Raw genomic sequence first — 20095 nt, forward strand, 5'->3', positions numbered from 1 at the left:
TTTCTCTCTCTCTCTCTCTCTCTCTCTCTCTCTCTCTCTCTCTCACACCCTCCTCATCTTCACCCCCACACTTCATATGTATTCTGAGTTACAATTAATTCTCCATTGTCTTTAGCCATTAAGAAACCTAGGCTCATCTGTTTCAGGGTCATAACCTCATATCCGCTAATACCAATCGTGTTCATTGTAAAATTCCATGTGAGAAGCCCACAGAATGACAGGGAGCACCGTTGCTTCTGAGAGAGCTGAGTCCCAGCTTAGGTAGACTGCTCTCCAAACGTGGTCCACTGAGCATCACCACTGGATCCAGTGTCTTGTGTGCATTTTCAAGTGCCCACCAAAGAATTTTATTCTCCCAGGGGCACATGTACTGGCCAACTTAACAGGACCTAGAGCCACATGGGAGGAATCTTAAGGAGGAATTATCTTGATCAGGTAGGCCCGTTGGTATGTCTGAGGGGTTGCCCTGATGGTTAACTGATGTAGGAAGCCCCAGCCTCCCCATCCCCCCTTTATGGTACCATTGTCTATGCTGAGAAATACCTGGGTGGGTATCCCGAGCTTATCCCCGTCCCGCGGGAAATAAACACAGGACACACCAGATTCTTCCACGGTTAACTTTTACTTCTATATCATATTGAGGTAGACAAAGAAAGCTCAGAAAGTGTGTGGCTTAAATACTTTTGGTGACGTGTCTAAACTAGGACTGGTAGCAACACCCATGATCCTCATGCACCCTGGGGATAGGTTAAAGCCCCCAGGGGTTGGGCAAAAGCCTCGGAGACGGACTGGTGACTTTGGCTGGCTGTGCTCTCGCAGCTGCGCACAATGAGGTTTAGCACCATCTAGTGGCGGCACGTAGATTGCAGCCCTTTACAGGTGGGGGAGGCTGAACAGTCTGAGAAGAACCTACTATGGAAGGAAGCAGGTGAGGATGTGTTTGTTTCTCTCTGCTCCTGACTGTGGCTATGATGTGGCAGCTGCTTGACCTCCCTGAAATGATGGACCTCAACATGGAACTGTGCTCAAATAAACCCGTCTTCTCTAAGTTTCTTCTTGTCTGGGTGTTTATTTAGCTCATTGGCAGAAATAAAACTAGAGCAAGTAATAAAATACATCTCACACTTCTGAGGGATAAAATGCAAGAATCCAAATGGAACGTGATGCATATTTGCTTTCAAGATCTTCAAGCTTAGTGTTTAGTCAAAAGTTTCTCTAGGAGATTCTTGAAATGTAAGTTGGCTGTTGCATCCTAATACAGCATCTCTAATTAACATTCATAAGTAGGATCGCTGAAGGTGTGCTGTCGGCCTCACCTTGCTTTTGCGGCCACTTGGTGTGGTTTCCTCAAACTCCTCTCCCAGCTTGAAGGAAATCTCCTTGTTTTTAAAGATGCTTTTGGTTTTAATGGTGATCAGATCTCCGTCTGTGCTGATGGTCACAGTGGGCTTTGCCAGACAGCCCAGTTTCCTGCTGGCTCTTCCTACTCCTGGGAGGACAGTAATGGACAAATAGTCATATCTGTTGTTGATTTCAAGGACTTCTTCTATTTGCACAATTCTTTCCCAAGGAGAAGGATTCTTCAGTTAGGCAGGCTTCAGGTTATATGAAATTAAATATCTATTTTTCTTGTATTTACTTATTTGTGTATGGTATGTGTGTATGTATGTTTGTGTTGTATTTACTTATTTGTGTGGTATAGTGTGTGTGTGTGTGTGTGTATGTGTGTGTGTGTGTGTGTAGTGTGTGTGTATGTGAGTTTGGGTTATTTGTTCTCTATTACACTTTTTAATGTTATATATTTTATTATTTAAAGATTGCAAATAAAAACATTATATACAAAAACTTACCAGACACAAAGTTTTATACAACTCAGTACTACATATTTTATTGCAGCAAAATATTCATAAGACAAATTTACCATTAAATGTGCAATAACTGGCATTATATGCATTATAATGTTGTACAGTCAACTCTCTATAGATAGGGTCTTAAAGATATAATTAAATTGAATATATTGGCATTCACCTTTCCTTTCTTCTTATATTTGTGTCTTGAAGATTTTCATGTCAGTACATAAAGATATTTTTTTCTGCATGCACATCATCTTCTATGAGATGCATATACCAAAGTTCATTTTTTTCTATCCCCATTGAAGACTAATACATTTCTATTTTTGTTGCTACATATTATGGTTCAGTGAACTGCCTTGTGCATATAGTTTTTGTAGTCCATGTAGGAATGTTTCAATTCCATGGGTGGGAAACAATGTAGAGTCTAGCAAGTGACTTGGGGAAATATTGTAATGTGGTTTTTTTATAGTATAGAATAGAGTTTATTTGGGGCAAGGGAAGGGGAGTTAAGAGGGTAGTAGTGGCAGAGAGAGAGAGAGAGAGAGAGAGAGAGAGAGAGAGAGAGAGAGAGAGAGGAGAGGAGAGGAGAAGAGAAGAGAAGAGAAGAGAAGAGAAGAGAAGAGAAGAGAAGAGAAGAGAAGAGAAGAGAAGAGAAGAGACAAGAAGAGACGAGAAGAGAAGAGAAGAGAAGAGAAGAAGAGGCAGGCCATGAACATGTGGAGGGAGGGAGAGGGGAATAGGGGAAGAGTGAATAGCCCAAGAGGGCAAGAGAGAAACAAGAGAGCTGTAATGTGTTTCCCCTGGTTCCTGATGGTATATAAACATGGCATATCATGTTGGGTAACAACTTCCAAATTATTCATGTCCTAACTCCCAGACCCTGTGGATATTACCTCACCTGCTGAGGGGACTCAGAAGGTGTGCAGCACAGATATTTTAAGGAGATTATCCTGGATGGTAAAAAGAACCCTCTGTAGTCATGGTACGCCCATAAGAGAATGAAGGCATTGGAGAGATGGCTTAGAGGGGGAAAGAAAAGCCTTGTGACCTAAATTCAACACCAGAACACACACAATGTGGAAGGAAAATACCTCACAGATATGTCCTCTGACCCCGACACCATACCATGACACATATGCACACACACACACGTGCACACACACATCATGTTCACATACAATAATAAATAATAGTAAAAGTAATTTTTAAAGGAAAGAGATAGACTATAGAAGGAAAAAAGGCAAAGGGAACATGGCGGCAAGGGTAGTGCTAGGGACACATTCCAAGGAAAGCCAGCAGCCAGCAGAGGTGAGAAAGCAAAGGTCCCTAAACATTAGAGCCAGTGTCTATAAAAACAGTTACGATTTTAAAGTATGTCTTTATTATAAGTTATTTACTAAAGTAGTTTTCTGTTTAATAAATGGTGTATATGAATTTATCTTCTATGGGTCCATGGAGATTATACCAATCTCAATCTGGTTTATACAGAACTGTATTTTGGTGGTGAATCAACATTTTATCTCTATGTGAAATTAGAGGGACCAGATGACTCTTATTTCACACACACGTCATATGTCACCAAAGTATCATTCATGCTGGATATAATGTATGCATAAACACGGCTCCTGCTGGGCATAATACACATGTAAACATGGCTTACCCAATTCCTTCATGTAGTTTTCAAAATTGTCACAAGAAACAGACTTCCATGTTCCTTGAAGCTGGTCCACCATTGCATCTCAGAGAAAACCGCTTCATATGGGCGTGTGCACTGCTGTTCCCTGAAATGGGAACATGTTTTTAAAACAACTCTGAATACGGAAAACAGTAAAAAGACTAGGAGGAAAATTATCTTATTCCACAAGCCTCCTGTGCCCAGGTCTTCATCTCCCCAGAGGTGATTTGGAAAAAGCCACCAGGATGACTGACTGGTGGTTTTATAATCCTTTATATTCTTCTTGACACTTTAAACTAAAAGACAGAGAGTATGCATACATAGCACCTACATTTGAAATGTTTGTAGTCAGGAGCCAGGCAGTGGTAGCAAACATCTTTAGTCCCAGCACTTGGGAAGCTCGGACAGGAGGATCTCTGAGGGTAGTCCTGGTCAGAACCGCCATTATATGCTGCTGCGCAAAGGACTAACAAACGTGAGAGGAGGACTTTTCCAGTGTGTGGCCCAGCTCTCCTCAGCTGGCCTTGCTCCCACAGCTCCAGACACTGTCAGTAAGCTCCTTAGAGTGGCTTCTCTTCTTTTCAACCTTGACTGTAACACTCTACTATCTACAAGTACTTACACTGGCTCAAAATTTGTGACCAGAGTGGGACGGGAAACACAGCAACTAGAGAGCAGGACTCCAAACAGCATCCTTCTGTGCCACCATCCTCCGTGGACTTCTACCCCATCCCAATGGGTTCTAAGCAGTGCTTGTTGTCTAATGTTGGTGTACGGACATTAAGAAAGGTGGGTGTTACAAAATCCCTTAAGACAGGAAAGGAAGCACAGCTTCTATTATTCCCATTAAAATGTTCAGTTTCCAAAACCCTCATCAACTGTGAAGATAATTAACCAGGTCAACTATTTTTATAACAATTATTCAACAAACCTAAATGGAGCAACGAGTGTTATATGGCTAAGAAGACCAAGATACTTTATGTATACTACTGACTAAAGATCCCAGCTATCATGGTAAAGAGAAAATATTTTGGTTAGTTCTTCTTTCTGAAGCTAGGCAACCTGATATCATGGTTTATTTATGCTAATGTATAAATACTGTAAGTTTATGACCACTCCATACAGTAGCCATGAGTAAGAAATGACCTGGTGGTTCTCAAGTAGAAGGCATTAAAATTCCCATGAAGAACATGCCCGCGTTAGGTTCATATAGTCCCTCCACCATAAGGACATAGCCCCTGGTGTGATGAAATCTCCCTAATAAGACACCACAGGGGAATGACGTTGCTCTGTGGCTGGCAACTTAGGCTTTTGGAAGACTTAAGCATGACAGAGAGTTCAGGCTAACTTCTGTCTCTAGTCCTGACTCCTCTATTCATGAGGCAGCAGCTGAAGTTCAAGCAGGAGCTAACCCTCACAGGCAAGGTTGGTCAAGTGATGGATGCTTTCTGGTGTTCGTTAATAAGAGTCAAACATCTCTGCTCCATTCTGCACCAGCCATGCCTGTTTGCAAATCTCCAGTCCACCCTAGTAGATTCCCAAACAGCCTAAGTTGTTATTATTAGTCTACCTGCTACTGCATCCGTATTCCTGTCCCAAGCCACTGTTCCCTCCACATGAAGTAGGTGGCAGATACACCACTTTGTCCATGGAAACAATGTCCCTCCCTACTTCTTAAGTCCCTTTCCACTATGAAAGTGATAAACTAATGGCCTTTATAACTTACCGCAACACTGAGCAGCCTACACACAAAGCATGTTCACACACACACACCCTTTAGTTGGCTTATAACTGTCTCCATGTTTTCCTAGGTACCGTCTGAGGGCGGGAGCTTCTGGTATTGATAGGTGACAAAGGAGTCAGGGATACTTGTTTATAGGTTACCTTGTGACTTTTGAAGTTACTAAGCTTGGGCTCGGGTGCACAGTTAACTTATGGGGGACTGCTGCACAGGTAATTCTTATGTTGGACTATAGCTGAGCCTGTGGAGGTGAGAACTCTGTGTATCTAAAGAAACCCAGATCATAATGGATAGTTCCATCCCTGTTGTCTCCTCTACTTCAGAATTCCATTGCTACTAACTCCATAACAGGAATTTTTTTATTAAAATGCACATATGTCTGTTGCTAATGACCTTGCCTTAAAACATCAGAAGTCTATCTTGTCCCATACACATAGAGGATAATACTGTTTGTTTGTTTTTTTCTGTCACTATAACCCAGCATCAGAGGGATTGTTAATTGTGGCTCAAGTTGTTACTGTATCCCCAACTTTTGCAGATTGTCTTCATGAATGCTGCTCTACTCAAAGCAAGAAGACTTTCATCTGCAACACAGTCTGGGGAACATTACTTGATTATATTAATACCTTGAATTAAAGGTTTCTATAGATATGTTAGTAGTAGAGACAAAATACAGTAATTTGTATTTTGGAGAGATGATCTTAAGTGGTCTTGACTAAGCTGGACACCTCAGTCTACGAAAGGAGAAGAACCCTCAATAATGACCAATTTTGGGATTTATTTTTTTAACTCTCTGTGTGTGTCCATATGTGGTTAGGTGCACATGAGTGCAGGTGCCCTCTGCAGCAGAGTTGCTGGGTCTATCTGGAGGGTGAGCAATTGTGAGCATAGGTGCTAGGAACCAAACCCAGGTCCTTTAAAAGAGAAGTATATCTTTTGAACCCCTGAGTCATCTCTTCAGCCTCAGAATTATGTTTTGCTGTTTGTTTTTCTTTGATGAGGGTTTGCTTTTGTTTATGTTTGATACAAGGTCTCACTATATAACCCTGATGTCTGAAAATACCAACATAGACCAGACTGGCCTTGAATGCACAGAAATCCCACTGGAATTCAAGGATACGACACCATACCTAGCTCATCACCAGTGTTAACCCCCATACTCTGAATTGCGCGTGTCTCTCTGTGCTCATTCCTTCTGATGGATAAGGTGTGTGTGTGTGTGTGTGTGTGTGTGTGTGTGTGTGTGTGTGTGTGATATTGATATATATAGTGTGTGTATGATATATATTTTTTCCAGGGGTCTACATACTTCCATCTCACCTGGCTATATCACAACAGCAGAGGTTAACACAGCCCCGGAACGAAGGCACAGACACATACTGTCTGCTCCATTAAAATGTAGATTGTGATTATCTTTTCCAGTCTTTCTTGGTTGGGATACCGAATGACTAACCACTGTCTGCAACTCTGCAGTAAGGATGTGTTCATTTGTGCTAGAGAAATAAATGCCCATCAAGCACATCCAGCCATAGTTTTGGTGTAATCTGATTTTGCAGAAGCCTATGGTCACCCTCCAGTACGTATGTGGCTTATGTGGCAAGCTAGCACAGGGATTAAATAAGGTATGTGCTGTATACTGCTTTCTACGTTTTAGGCCAGTTACAGAGTAGCATGAATGTCTGTCACTTGTCTCCATCACCATTACTAAATGCAGTTTTATTTTTGGTTCTGCTAGGAATGAAGCAAGGGGTCTTAAATGCAATAGGCAGACATGCCACCATTGAGTCACACTCCAAATCCCCCAAACACAACATTATTTGATATAATATTATTGCCAGATCAGGAAGACGGGTGAGGTTGGGGAGATGCTGGAATACGGCCCCTGGTGAGGGAATTATATTCTTGGCTTTGGGCACTAAAGGGCTGCCGTAATGGGCCAAACTCAATGCAACCTTGGAAGAGCAACTGAAACTTAGTGGCTCTGTGGCCTCTTCCATTGGTGCATTTCTTATCACCTCATAAATGATGTCGCATCTGGACTCAGGGAACATACTTAACATACTTACATTTGATTTTACACACACACTCTCTCTCTCTCTCTCTCTCTCTCTCTCTCTCTGTCTCTCTCTCTCTCTCTCTTTCTATAGAAAGATACAGACACTATACAGATGTACATTAGAACTTAAAATTACGGCAAAGAAGATGATTAATTACCATGCAAGAGTTTCCAGCTTTTTGTCATTCTGAATTTCATCTAATCCTGGTGAAGTGCTGTAGAGCAGGGGAAAGCCCTGTGTGCACTTAGTGCTTGCAGAATGAAAGGCCCCCACTCTACTCTTCCTTTCACAGGGGGAGTTGAAGGAGACACGCAAAATTCTTATGGAAGAATTTAAAATTGTGCTAAAAGGACCCACGCTTTCATATGGATGCCTAACAACGAAGCATGAACCTGTAGAATAGGTATTTTTATTGCCCAATTTATATTGAATTATTGGTTTGTAACATTCATAATATCAAACAATATTATCATTATGAAACATTTTTATTTTTAACTTTTAAACTATATTTGAAACATGAATTCATCCAACAAAAAGTCATATTTGGATTCTTTCTTTTAAACATTTATGAGAGGGAATTAAGAGCAGAGCATCAGTTTATTATATCCCAGAGGATGTAAGGCTCCCAAACCATATACATTTTCAGATATAGTAAATAACATCAAACTGTAGAGGGGCAGAGAGGAGAAAGAATTAGAGAAAAATACCACTTTCTCCCTCTTGCTGGGAATAGATGTCTATTTACTAAGACAGGGATCCTATAACACCTGTAAGGTCTATCAGCAGTGAGTGGTATTTGGAAGATTATTATTTTACATCAAATTTCTACATTTTCATTGCCATTTCTATAAAAATGTATGTCTGTTCTTTAAATAACTGGGGGGGGGGGGTGTATAATTACTTCATTTCCTTCTTCCTTTTCCTCTTTCCAAACCTTTTCGCCTACATATCCTTCCTCTTTATTCATTCATCATTGTTACAAATGCAGGTGTGCGTGTTCCTAGATACATAAGCTCAACCCGCACAGTCTGTGTGATGCTGTGTGTAAGTGATCTCAAGGCTGGCCTGTTGGCATAGGATAACCACCTTGTGTGCTCCTCCCTAGGGAGGACTACTTCTCCTCCCTTCAGGATTCCTTGCATGTCTATGTTTTTGTGAAGGGTTAAGGTCTCATGAGCTTTCCCCATCCATGTCAGCAAGTTTCTTCATGTTGTGCTTGTTCACCCTGTTTAAACAGCCACGTCGGTGAGACTATATGGGTGTAACTTCTGACATTTTTCTTCTCTTCTCTTCTCTTCTCTTCTCTTCTCTTCTCTTCTCTTCTCTTCTCTTCTCTTTTCTCTCTCTTCCCTTCCCTTCCCTTCCCTTCCCTTCCCTTCTTTCCTTTCCTTTCCTTTTCTTTTCTTTTTTTCTTCTGACATTTCTTAGAGACATGGTCTCACAGAAAATCCTCTGGCCCTCCTTGTAGCTCTTACAGTCTTTCTTCCTACCCCTCCTCCACAATGATCCCTCAGCCTTAGGAGCAAGAGCCGTGTGGTTTATCAGTTGGAACTGGACTCCACTACTCTGCATTTTGGTTGGTTATGGGTTTCTACCATGATCTGCATCTGTTTGTTGCAAGGTGAAGTTTCCTTGATGAGGGGTGAGGACTACATTTAATCTGTGGTTATAGGAACAAATACTTAGAATGTAGTTGGGAATTGTGCTGGTTACATGGAAAGTGGTGACTGTAAGTTCTCCAAGAGTCATGACTTTACAACCCTGGGTGGTTGGCTAGGCTTCCAGTACTGGGCATGATTTTTCTCTGTCTGAGTAAATCTAACTGGAGAGTTGTTGGTTACTGCCAAAGTGTGCATGCCACTACTACACCTTAGGAGTACTACACCTTAGGACTGTCATGCTGTGCTGCTTGCTGCATGTGGTTTGTAGGCATCCTAACTAGGTAGGATTCTTGGTTACTTCCCTCAAGCTTGCATGGCACCCTCTGTTACCATGAGAGGTAGTCCTTGGGGAGGAGGCTTTCCATTTAGTTCCAGCTCAGGGGCCTACTTCTGATGCATATGGTATCTTCAGAAAACCTTCCACATTTGGAGGAAGCCAAGGGAAATAGCAACAACTTGTAATGCTTGGGGCAACTTTGTACAACCGTAGCAAACGACTCAAAGGGGGCTTCTCAAGCCTGGTACTGGGTTTTTGTTAAATGATCTATGGTTCTTGTGTTAGCCCAGATTAAGTAGGTATTTTTAAGAAGGTGTTGGCAAACTGAACTATGTGAAATCCACAAAGTAAAATAAGCCTGCGGATGCTGGTAAACAGTATTGGGCGGCTGTGGTTTCCTTCTGTCACAGGCTCTCAGCTAATTCAGGCTGATTCTGGAACTGGCTGCGCGGTGCTATGTATGAGCCTCTAGGAAATCACATGGTTCCGACAACGCTGGGAATGTGGAGGCTTCCTGCTGGGGTGAAGAAAGGACTAGTCAGCCCTCTGAGCCTGAGGCTTGTGATTCAGACCTGCTGGGTTCCCACACTTTGCTGGCCTGGTTCCTGGAGCAGAAGCTAGCTAAGCACTCTCCATAGGTTGTCACCAAGTGACTCTGCATTCAACTGTCCTCGGACAGCAGTGGCTCCAGGGTTCCCCAGCACGGCTTGCATTAATGAATATGCCGACTCTCTAAGCTGCCCTGTCTTCTTAATCACAATTTAGTGTTAGGCTTGGAAATGTACATTGTATTTCTAGAGTTTCTCCCAGATATGCCTCTAGTGTCTCTCTTGAGATGACTCAGGTCTAAGGTCCAGCAATTAAACAGCTGCTCTAGACTATGGATTATCAGGGTGTGAACATGTGTAATGGTTTTAAGGGTGTGGCCCTGGTGTTAATTGTTGCTTGACAATTAAGATCACCTGAGAGACCCATCTCTGGGCATACCTGTGGGGGGTTAACTTAATGTGGTCACTGGTGTGGGAATCTCTGTCCTACTTACCTGGGCAAGAGATCCTGGGCTGCATGAAATGAGAGGGGCAGCTGTGCCACTGCAAGCAGGCATCTGTAGCTCTCTGTGCCATTGTGCCTTGCTCTCACGATGGACTGAAATTAGAACTGTGAGCTAAATGGAACCTCTCTTTCTCAAGTGGTATCAAGTAAGATACTTTTGTCAGATATTTTATCCCACAGTAGGACAAATATTCAGGCACTGGTCTATAGGTCCACAACAGCGGCATCTACAAAGACAAAGACCCTACTATGGCCTGCTAAATCAGAAACTCTGGGGAAAGGGCCCCAAAACTGGTATTCTTAGTTCTCTGTGTAATGCTGATGCATGCTGAAGTTTGAGATCCCATTCCCCATACTTAGTCTCATTTACAAAGAGAAAACTAGTAGCTTTAGAAACTGAGCAGACATCCATCACCTTACCATCTGATCCATACCTGCTACCAATTGACCTGATACACAGAGGTGACATGAGAAGCACTTGGCCTCTGTGTCTTTCTACTGATTACCCAGAACCCAAACTGAGTCATAATGTAATAGCTGACGCATAAAGAAAATAGAGGGAATTTCCACATGAGCTTCTGAAAAGTGCCAACGTTGTAACAAAGAAAATCTGAGAAATTGTTACAAAATGGAGGAAACCAAAAAAGATGTTACCAAATGGGGTCTATATGTAGCTGGGAACTGTAAGTCTCAAACCTACCTCTCAAGTTGACTCTGTGGGGTTTTGGTGGGGTAAAGATGCGGAGTGATGTGAGATTTGGAAAGTGTTGGAGGTAAAGGGTGTTAGGAACTTGCGCCATTTTCTTTCTTGGATGAATGTTCAGAAGATAGCAATATTAACATTCCCCGAGGATGGAGGTTTGGGCCTCTTACTTTGAAAGGTCATCTATCAGACACTTGCTCAAGTGAAGGATCAGTGGCTTTTCCCTAGTTGAGCGCCTTCCAACTTCCTCAAAAACAGAGAAAACAAACACACATGCACCCACTCACATTATGACCAGAACCTCAGCAAAGTTAGTGTAAGGCTTAACTCCATGGTCTCTATACCATGACAAGGCGGAAGCTAGAGGTATATTTGGTTTTTTGGTTTCAATGCCTCTGTTCAAAGCAAGGTCCTGATTTGGGATCTAGGATAGGAAACTATGTGAATTGAAAAACAACAGCAGCAGCAGCAACGGAGGAGTTCGGAAAGCCTGTACTTGTGTAAGTGCTGTGTGGCCTCCTTCGTGTTGACAAATCCACACTCAAACATGAAATGTTAGCAAAATGAGCAACTGCAGGAAGGCTATATTGTTTTTGCAAGTTCTCTTGTAAATCTAAACTCATTTCAATATTTAAAAATTCGAAAAGCAACATGACAAAAATTAAAAATAAAATAGAAGTGTGATTGATAGACAGCAATCCTGGTGTCCCCCAGAAGCTGTTGGCACAGCAGGTGATCAGAACTAACCCCCACTTTTCTAAGAATGTGCTGCCCATATGAGTCACGTGTGATAGAAATTAAGTCTGCTCTTTACTATAAACCCGGAATTTAGCACAGTTCAGCCTGTCAGCACTTGAAACGAGCATCTGTTCTGGTTACTGAACATTGCAAACTCCCTCAGTTCACCAAACTTCCGTACCTCCCTCCGGCTCCCACCCTTGCACAGTATCTCCTCTGACGCAGCTCAAATTGTATCTTGTGTTTACAAAACATTTTCTTTTCTAAAATCCTAGAATTTGGGCATCACACATCTGAAATCCGAGCAAGGCAAAGGCAGAAGGACCCAGGGTTCAAGACCTTCCTAAATTACACTGTCAACCCTTATCAAAAATGGTAGAATGCTTGCCCAGAAAAAAAAGAGCCCAAGAGTGAATTCCCTACATCACATGTCATGATTTCTACTCCGTGACCACATAACTACAAGATGCAATCAAAGGGAAGGAAGGGGTTATTAGCTCACAACTTAAAGACAGATACAATCCATCACAGTGAGGAAGACATGGCTGCAGGAGCCTGAGACAGCAGTCAGGAGACAGCAGAGTAGACAAGAAGCAGGACCAAGCTGATAAACCAGAGCCCTGCCTCCAACAGCCCACTTCCTACCACAGGCTCCAGCCCCTAAGGGTTACACCGCCTGCAAACATCACCACCATTTACACCATACCACCATGCAAACCAGAACAACAGAAAATGACAGAATCTTGCCTTGCCTCTGATCTTTAAGATGATATCTGTGTTTGAGACCATGCTACTGCTCTGTGCCCCAGACTTTCCTGTAACTTTCCCTTTTTTCAAATCCTATCTTCAATGATGGTTCTTAAACACTTTAACTTTCCTTGTAGCCCACCACCCACTGGAGGTAGTGGAAAAGATGGTTGAAGTGGACCTGTTTAGAAAGGTTCCTTGGAGCAACTCCCACCTATGCTGTCTGGAAATCGGCAGTTCAGGTCACAGAATAGTAGTGGCAGCTCGATCCACTCACAAACACCTCACGAGTACACCAGCAGTCCAGTTCAGTAGAGTCAGGTTAGCAACAGTGGAGACAGGAACTAGCAGAGACGTCCCAGCCTCAGCCCTGGCTGGAGTCAGCAGGATGGACCTGGAGGAACACCAGAAGTTTTCAGCTGTGCCTCTCTCGGGGAAGCAAAGTGAAGATTCGAGACTCACAAGTGTTGCTCAGCTAGCTGTCCCAGATAGCCAAGCTCTGTCTTCGTCACTCCATGGAGTCCTGTTTATATCCTCCAAACAACAAGTGTCCTCTATGTGCGTTGCCTCAGCCAAAGTCCATGGGCTCTGGACAAATGGAGATCAACTACGCAATGTCAGGCAGAGCAATACATTCATGTTATTAGCAGAGAACCCTTCATCATGTGTCCTTTCACGGGTTTGCTTTAGCAGAACATCCTATCTCCTGTGTCTGCTTCAGTGAAATGTTCCTTCATGAGTCTGCCTTAGCCTTTCACCTGTGTCCACTTCAGGACAACAATCCTTCCTGCACAATACTCCTGTGCCCCAGCACAACTGACTCCAAGAACCCTTGCACTTACTTTTCACTCCACCTTATGCATAACTAGCTGTAATGTCTGGACTGAGAATGGCCCCAGACATTCACGGCTTGGATGCTTGACCCACAGCTGGTGGAACTGTGTGGAACACTTTAGCAATTGTGGCCTGCTTAGAAGAGGTTTTTCACTGGCAGGGGGCTTTGAGGTTTTGAAAGCCCACACCATTCTCAACTAGCTCCCTGCCTCTTGTCTGTGTATCACGATGTAAATGTCCAGCTTCTGCTCAAGAGCCATGCCTGCTTGCCTGCTGCCATGCTCCCTGTCGTGATGGTCAAGGACTCTAACACTCTGACACCCTTGCTTCAATCCTGGGGTCTTATCACAACAACAGAAAAGTAAATAAGACACCAGCCTACCTGTTAGATACTACTGCCTAGAAGTCTTTGACATGCAGAGTTGCTCAGGTTGCGGTGGATTCTACATCTGAGCCAGCAAGCTATGAATCACAAGTGTACCCTACTATTATGTAGCCAGTTTGTACTTTCAATTAATCTTCTCTTAATAAAACTCCAATCTTGTTGTTGATAAGCTGAGAAAGGATTTTTCTCACATTATGAACAGTGTATATAGAAAATTAACAGCTTTTATGACATTACTCAAAATATAGAAAACAAAAGTACAAAAAATTAATTAAGCAACAACAAAACACCAAGCTGTATGTGGTGAGAAGAGCCTTTAATCCTTGCATCTGAGAGGCTGGAGCAGGAGGATTCGGAGTTTAATACCAGCCTGGTTACATAAACCAAAGAAGGAAGGGAGGGAGGGAGAGAGGGAGGGAGGGAGGGAGGGAGGGAGGGAGGGAGGGAGGGAGGGGAGGGAGAAAGAAAGTAAAAAAGGAAGAGAGAAAAGAGAGAGCAGGAGGGAAGAAAAGAGAAGAGAAGAGAAGAGAAGAGAAGAGAAGAGAAGAGAAGAGAAGAGAAGAGAAGAGAAGAGAAGAGAAGAGAAGAGAAGAGAAGAGAAGAGAAGATGGGCTGACGGGATGCTTCAGCAATTCAGAGTACTTGGTGCTCTTCCAGAGGACCCAGGTTCAGTTCCCAGCACCCATGTGATGGCTCACACCTATCTGTACCTCCAGTTCCCGGGTATCTGACTTCCTCTTCTGACCTTCTCAGGCACCAGCACACATGAGATACACAGACATACTTGCAGGCATCACACTTACAACATACTATAAATAAATCTAAAATTTTTTAAAATTTAAAAAGGAAAATAAAAGGTGCCAAACTTGGGAAAGAGTAAGAACTCAACCCTGGCTGCTAAAGGATGACAGTGACCAGCACCGACTTTGTTACACACTCTAGGGAAAAACCCTTCAACTGGAGTCACAGGTTTATAGATACTTTAATATTGCCTCTCACTTAAGAAAATAAGTTAATAGTTTCACCATCTTACTGAGAGAAACTGTAAAGAGGAATCCAGCATTAGAAGAAGCTAGCATAGGAAAGAGAGCATTTCTGCCCAGCTTTGGGACTATCAATGAGTTTATGAGCTGGAAAATCTTCAGGCGTGGCATTGTATGAGCCATGCGTCCTTCCCATATCACCATCAACTAAGAGATCAGAAAGGAATGCTGATGTCAGGGGCGATTGTCTGGGATTCTCCTTCAGCAGGTCCAGGCAATACATGGTCAGAATAAACTGTCTCACACTCCATTCATGGTGACAAGTCACTAGGCAGAAAACCAGTCAGTCCTGGCTGCAGTTCAAATCAGATTGAAGGTGATCAAGTACTATTTTGAAATGAACTTAGGATGTTGCAAGTGGTTGATCAAGAACTGTCTTTAGAGGATACCTAAATCCAAACATTAACAATCAAATATTCACAACAGAAAAGGAGCTAGTTCATTCATCTTTGGCTTTTATGTGAGCTGATAGCTGTTAAATCCAGGGCCTCACGCCTTTCAAAGAACTCTTCTACCACTTAACCTTATGTCCAGCCCTCATTGTTTATTTATGACCATGCAAAATACTCTGATCATAACCACATATATGTAATGATTGTGGAGAAACTACACTAAATTGTTGGTGGAAATTGTGTTAGAAAAGTGGTTTGGGGTAAGTTTGCCTTTCCTTTTTTCTCTTTCTTCCTTCTTTCCTTTCTTTCTTTCTTTCTTTCTTTCTTTCTTTCTTTCTTTCTTCCTTCCTTCCTTCCTTCCTTTCTTTCTTTCTTTCTTTCTTTCTTTCTTTCTTTCTTTCTTTCTTTCTTTCTTTCTTTCTTTCTTTCTCCCTTTCTACTTTTTAATCATTTCACTGTGTCTGAAAGTGTATTGGATTATAAAAATTAATTCTATCTTTGAAAGAAATTATATTCAATAAGGTTCAGGAAGAACTGATAGAAAGTGAGAGCTTGTAAAAGAGGCTGTTTTAAAGTGCTCTTCCAAGAAAACAAACATGAAAACAAAACCAAAACAATTTAAAGTTGAGTTTATGGTAGAGTGCTTATCAGGCATGCATAAGGCCTTGGATTCAACCCTTAGCACCAGAGAGTGGGGAAGGATTGTAAAATAAAAGGAAATAGAAGTACAGTTTGAATAGACAGATGGACAGTTAACTAATATATATAGTAGAAGCAAACCGTGGTGACATGTTTGCCATCCCAGGAAGGCAGAGCAAAGGGATCATGAGTACAAGGCCAACCTGAGTTACATAGTACGATTCTGCTCCCAAAACAAGAAGTATCTGGTAGAAAGCTAGAAAAATAAATCTGGAGCATAGGAAACAAAAAAGATTTTAAAAAGGAAAAGTAAGATCTAGTGGTCTAAAGTAAATGACAGTAGTCTATGGGTACAGTGTGAAGCAGGAAGAGTGTGCTGGTCCCAAAGCCATGTACATATGGGCAACACTATTTGGACTCGTGTGTGTGTGTGTGTGTGTGTGTGTGTGTGTGTGTGTGCACACGCATGTGTGTAGGCATAGCATGTATATGTGCATATGTGTGAGTGTATTACTGTGATATACATCATTGAAGAAGGAAACATGAATCTGAGAAGTGGCAGGGGAAGAGGATCATGGGAGGATTGAAAGGGGGTAAAAAGGGTTGAAAATACTATAATACAGTCTATTATGTATGTAACTCTTAAAAATTGTTCACAAATAAAAAGAGACAAAGAAAGAAACACCATTGTAAAAAAAAAAAAAAAAGAAAAAAGAAAAAAAGAAGAAGCAGGCACTAACTCTGGGAAACCTGTCAGCACACAGAGAGGCAGAAGAACTTAGAAAGCAGGCTGAGATGCAAACTCAGTTAGCTTCTTGGGCCTGCTGTGACAAGTCTACCCAGCATGGTGGCTTCTTACATCAGATAGCTTTCACAGTTTGGGACTCTAGAAATTCCAAATGTGTGTAATCAGGGACGTTTTTGAGGCTTTAAGGGAGAATCTTCTGTGGTAGTCTCAATAAGAGTGGCCCCCATAAGGCTCTTCTGTTTGAATGGTGAGTCATTGGGGAGTGGTACTACTGTGGAGGGATTAGAACTCGTTGCCTTGTTAGAGGAAGTCACTGGGGTTGGACTTTGAGGTTTCAAAAGCTCAAGCCAGGCCCAGTGTGACTTTCTCTTCCTGCTGCCTTCAGATTCAGATGTAGAACTCACAGCCCCATGTCTGCCTGCACACTGTTATGATTTCCATCATGATGACTGCCACATACTCTGGTCGAGTCAGCTTGACAGGCTGTGAAGCCTAAAAGCCACTCACGAGGCAGAGAGTTTCAAGGAAGCTCACCTCCTGGAGTTTAGCCATATACTCATACTCTATTCCCACGTTAGTCTGATGTATGGATCTATGAGCTCTCTTTTAATATTTTATTATAAATGCCCTTTGAGATTAAATTCTGTTATAGTTAGTTTCCCCAGTGTTCCAAGATCCCAGAAGCCTCCGAGCTTAGAATCCTGTGAGAAGGCAGTAAGGAAGTTAACCTATTCAGTAACTAATTAAGCTTTACAATAGACAGAGCCAGTGGCTCAACTGGTCTGCAAAAAGAGCCAGGGAATCTCACTGAGATAGAAATCTTCAGTACAGGCTACATTGCATATTAGAAGCAAGTTAGTTGGTAAATTCTTCTGACAAATAGAGATTCTTCAGTTACTTAATAGTTACACTCATATAAGAATTTAGCAAGGCCTAGGAATTGAGGATGGGGGTTGTGATATTGCATTATTCATGAGGCCTGCCAAGAGCAGAACCCCCTGGTGCTAGCCTTCACAAGGTTCAAAGGTATAGCACTAGAGTGTAAAATCCTTGCCTGTCACTAAGCTGACCCTAGGCAGGACTGCTTTATCTTTACTGTAAACATTTACCTGGTTCCTGTAAATCCTTTTGAAGTCATTTCTTTGTTTTGTACCTGGTAACTTCAATGTACCTTGCCTGCTGTGACTTCTGACCCTTGAATTTTCTGTACTATAAAAAGTTTGATGCTCCACCTAACAAATGCATTCAGATTCTACACAACCTCTCCTGTGTGCATCTGTCTGTCATCTCATCCAATGCTTTGCCCACCTGTGACTAGAGACCCGTTCCACGCAGACATAGGGACCCAGAGGGTCTGCGGCAGATGACAACGTACTAAACCTCTGAACTGCAAGCCAGCCCCAATTACACACTTTCCTTTGTAAGAGTTGCCATGGTCATGGTGTGTGTTCATAGGAATAGAACACTTAGTAACATTCCTTCCTTTTTCAGATTTTAGTTTGCCTTGATGGGTGACTATTTCCCTCCCAGATCTGCCCACATTCACATGAACTTCTCTTGGTGTGTGTTTTATTATAAGAAACTTTGTTAGGAAGGTGGCAACATGGCTCAATGGCTAAAAGAACCTGCAGTTAAGCCTGATAGGCTGAGTCCTTACCACATATCCACACAACAGGAGAGGACTGACTTTCACAAATGTCCTCTGACAATCACAGACACACACACACACACACACACAATTTCAACAAACTGTTTTGAAAGAACACATGTAATTGGATTTGGGGCCCATCTGGAAAATCCAAGTGTATATCACATTGAGATTCTTACCTCTATCTGCAAAGAACCTTTTTTCCAAATACCAGTACATGTGCATGTTTCAGAGTGAGATATGGACACATATTCAATGTGGGGTGTGTCCATTCAACTCATCCTGGGGACAAGGTGGTCAGGAACTGGTGAGGACTGTTAGGAGCAGACAGGGCCTCATTGTCTGCATCAGGCATGAGAAGAGCATTCTGAAGGCTAACTAGAGAAAGAAGGGCTATTGGACTCTGGGTGATGCGCCTTTATCTGGGTACTCTTGATTCAATCTTCTCCAATATAAGTAGAGAGATGGGTAGGTTGTAACCCCAGGGCTGCCGGAGTCCAGAGGGAAAGGTATATGTAAGCAGATGATCTTTTCATTTATTTATTCACTTGACATCTTGATCACAGTTCCCCCTTCCCTGCTCTCCTTTTAATCCCACCCTCAAAAATCCCTCCCCACCTCCATTACCCTCTTCCCTTCTCCTCAGAGATGGGGAAATCCCCCCTGGGTACCATCCTGCCCTGGGACATCAAGTCACAGCAGGACTAAGCACACCCTCTCCTATTGAGGCCTGACCAAGCAGTCCAGCTAGGAGAAGGGAATCCAATGGCAGACAACAGAGGCAGAGACAGTCCCTGCTCCAATTATTAGGGGACCCACATGGAGACCAAGCTGTAGATCATAAGCAGATGAATTTCACAACACTATCAAAGTGCTAAAGTATAAAATGACCAAAGTATTATGAAATTCCAAAGAGAAGTAAACACACACACACACACATAGGTGGTAATCAAATAGATATAGTACAAAATGAAATGCATCTTCTTGCGTCTGATATGGGTTTTCCTCAGTGGTGACTGTCAATCTCTTCATGCAGCATCTCAAAGACCAGATGAATCCATTTGAGATATGGCAGCAGCTGGCACTGGCCTTCTGTCTGACTGATTTTTCTCTAGCATCAAACAAGAATGTAATAAGTGTTCTCTAACTTAGAGAAGAGGAAGACTGGGAGAATCCTTCCAGGAAGTGGCTTTGTGACCAGTGGCTGAGCGTCCAGAGAGTGCTCCGTGGTGTGTAGGAAGAGCTAGAGAGGCTGGAAGCCATGTAGGATCCTGGCAGAACAAACAAGAGTTTGCCAGGGTGGCTGGGACTATTCTCAGGGGACAGTGGATATGGATCCTGCCCTCTGGGGCTGTAACAAAAGGCAGGCCCTGGGGCTGAGGAAGGGATTTTTCTAAGGAAGGGATATGATTGAATTCCCATTTTAGAAAAAATACTTTGTGGGAAGGATTGATAAAAATGAAAACTTGAGTCTGACAGAAGGCCAGTGTTGGCTGATGCCATGTTGCAAGTGAATCCATCTGATCAGTGAAATACTGAGCAGAGAGATCTTCAGTCACGGGTATGTGCAACCCCGTACTTGCTGTTTCAGGAAGTTCTGAACTTAATTATTGTATTGTATTGTATTGTATTGTATTGTATTGTATTGTATTTGCTTGTTTGATTCCTCCCCCCGCCCCGTGTGTGTGTGTGTGTGTGTGTGTGTGTATGTGTGTGTGTGTGAGAGAGAGAGAGAGAGAGAGAGAGAGAGAGAGAGATGTGGTGTGCACGTGGAGGTCAGAGGACAGTACAGGAGTTAGTTCTCTCTTTCAGCCTTAAGTGTCCCAGAATTAAACTTTGACCCCAGGCTTGAAAGTGTGGTCTTCATCTGCTGAGCCATTGCTGGCTCAGTCTGCATTTTT

General features: G+C 42.6%; 1 protein-coding gene across 9 annotated transcripts in view; it reads right to left on the bottom strand.

The window, feature by feature from the left end:
* Positions 1–20095, bottom strand: part of Fabp12 (fatty acid binding protein 12) — a 57307-nt gene that overhangs the window by 4515 nt on the left and 32697 nt on the right. For 3 of the 9 annotated variants that reach the window (XR_001783765.2, NM_001357159.1, XM_006530099.4), the window contains 2 exons: positions 3514–3634; positions 1317–1489 (listed from right to left, as the gene is read on the bottom strand). Coding sequence is in view for 8 of the 9 variants with exons in the window: in NM_001357159.1 (NP_001344088.1) it covers positions 1317–1489; positions 3514–3586 (246 nt within the window). In the remaining variant the exon portion in view is untranslated. Of the gene's footprint in view, positions 1–1316; positions 1490–3513; positions 3635–3859; positions 4102–4150; positions 4289–5254; positions 5608–12686; positions 12900–20095 lie in introns of those variants that run through there. The other 6 variants (XM_006530096.4, NM_029310.1, NM_001357160.1 and 3 more) reach the window with 6 other exon arrangements.

This window comes from Mus musculus, chromosome 3, assembly GCF_000001635.26.
Source record: "Mus musculus strain C57BL/6J chromosome 3, GRCm38.p6 C57BL/6J".
NCBI lineage: Eukaryota > Metazoa > Chordata > Mammalia > Rodentia > Muridae > Mus > Mus musculus.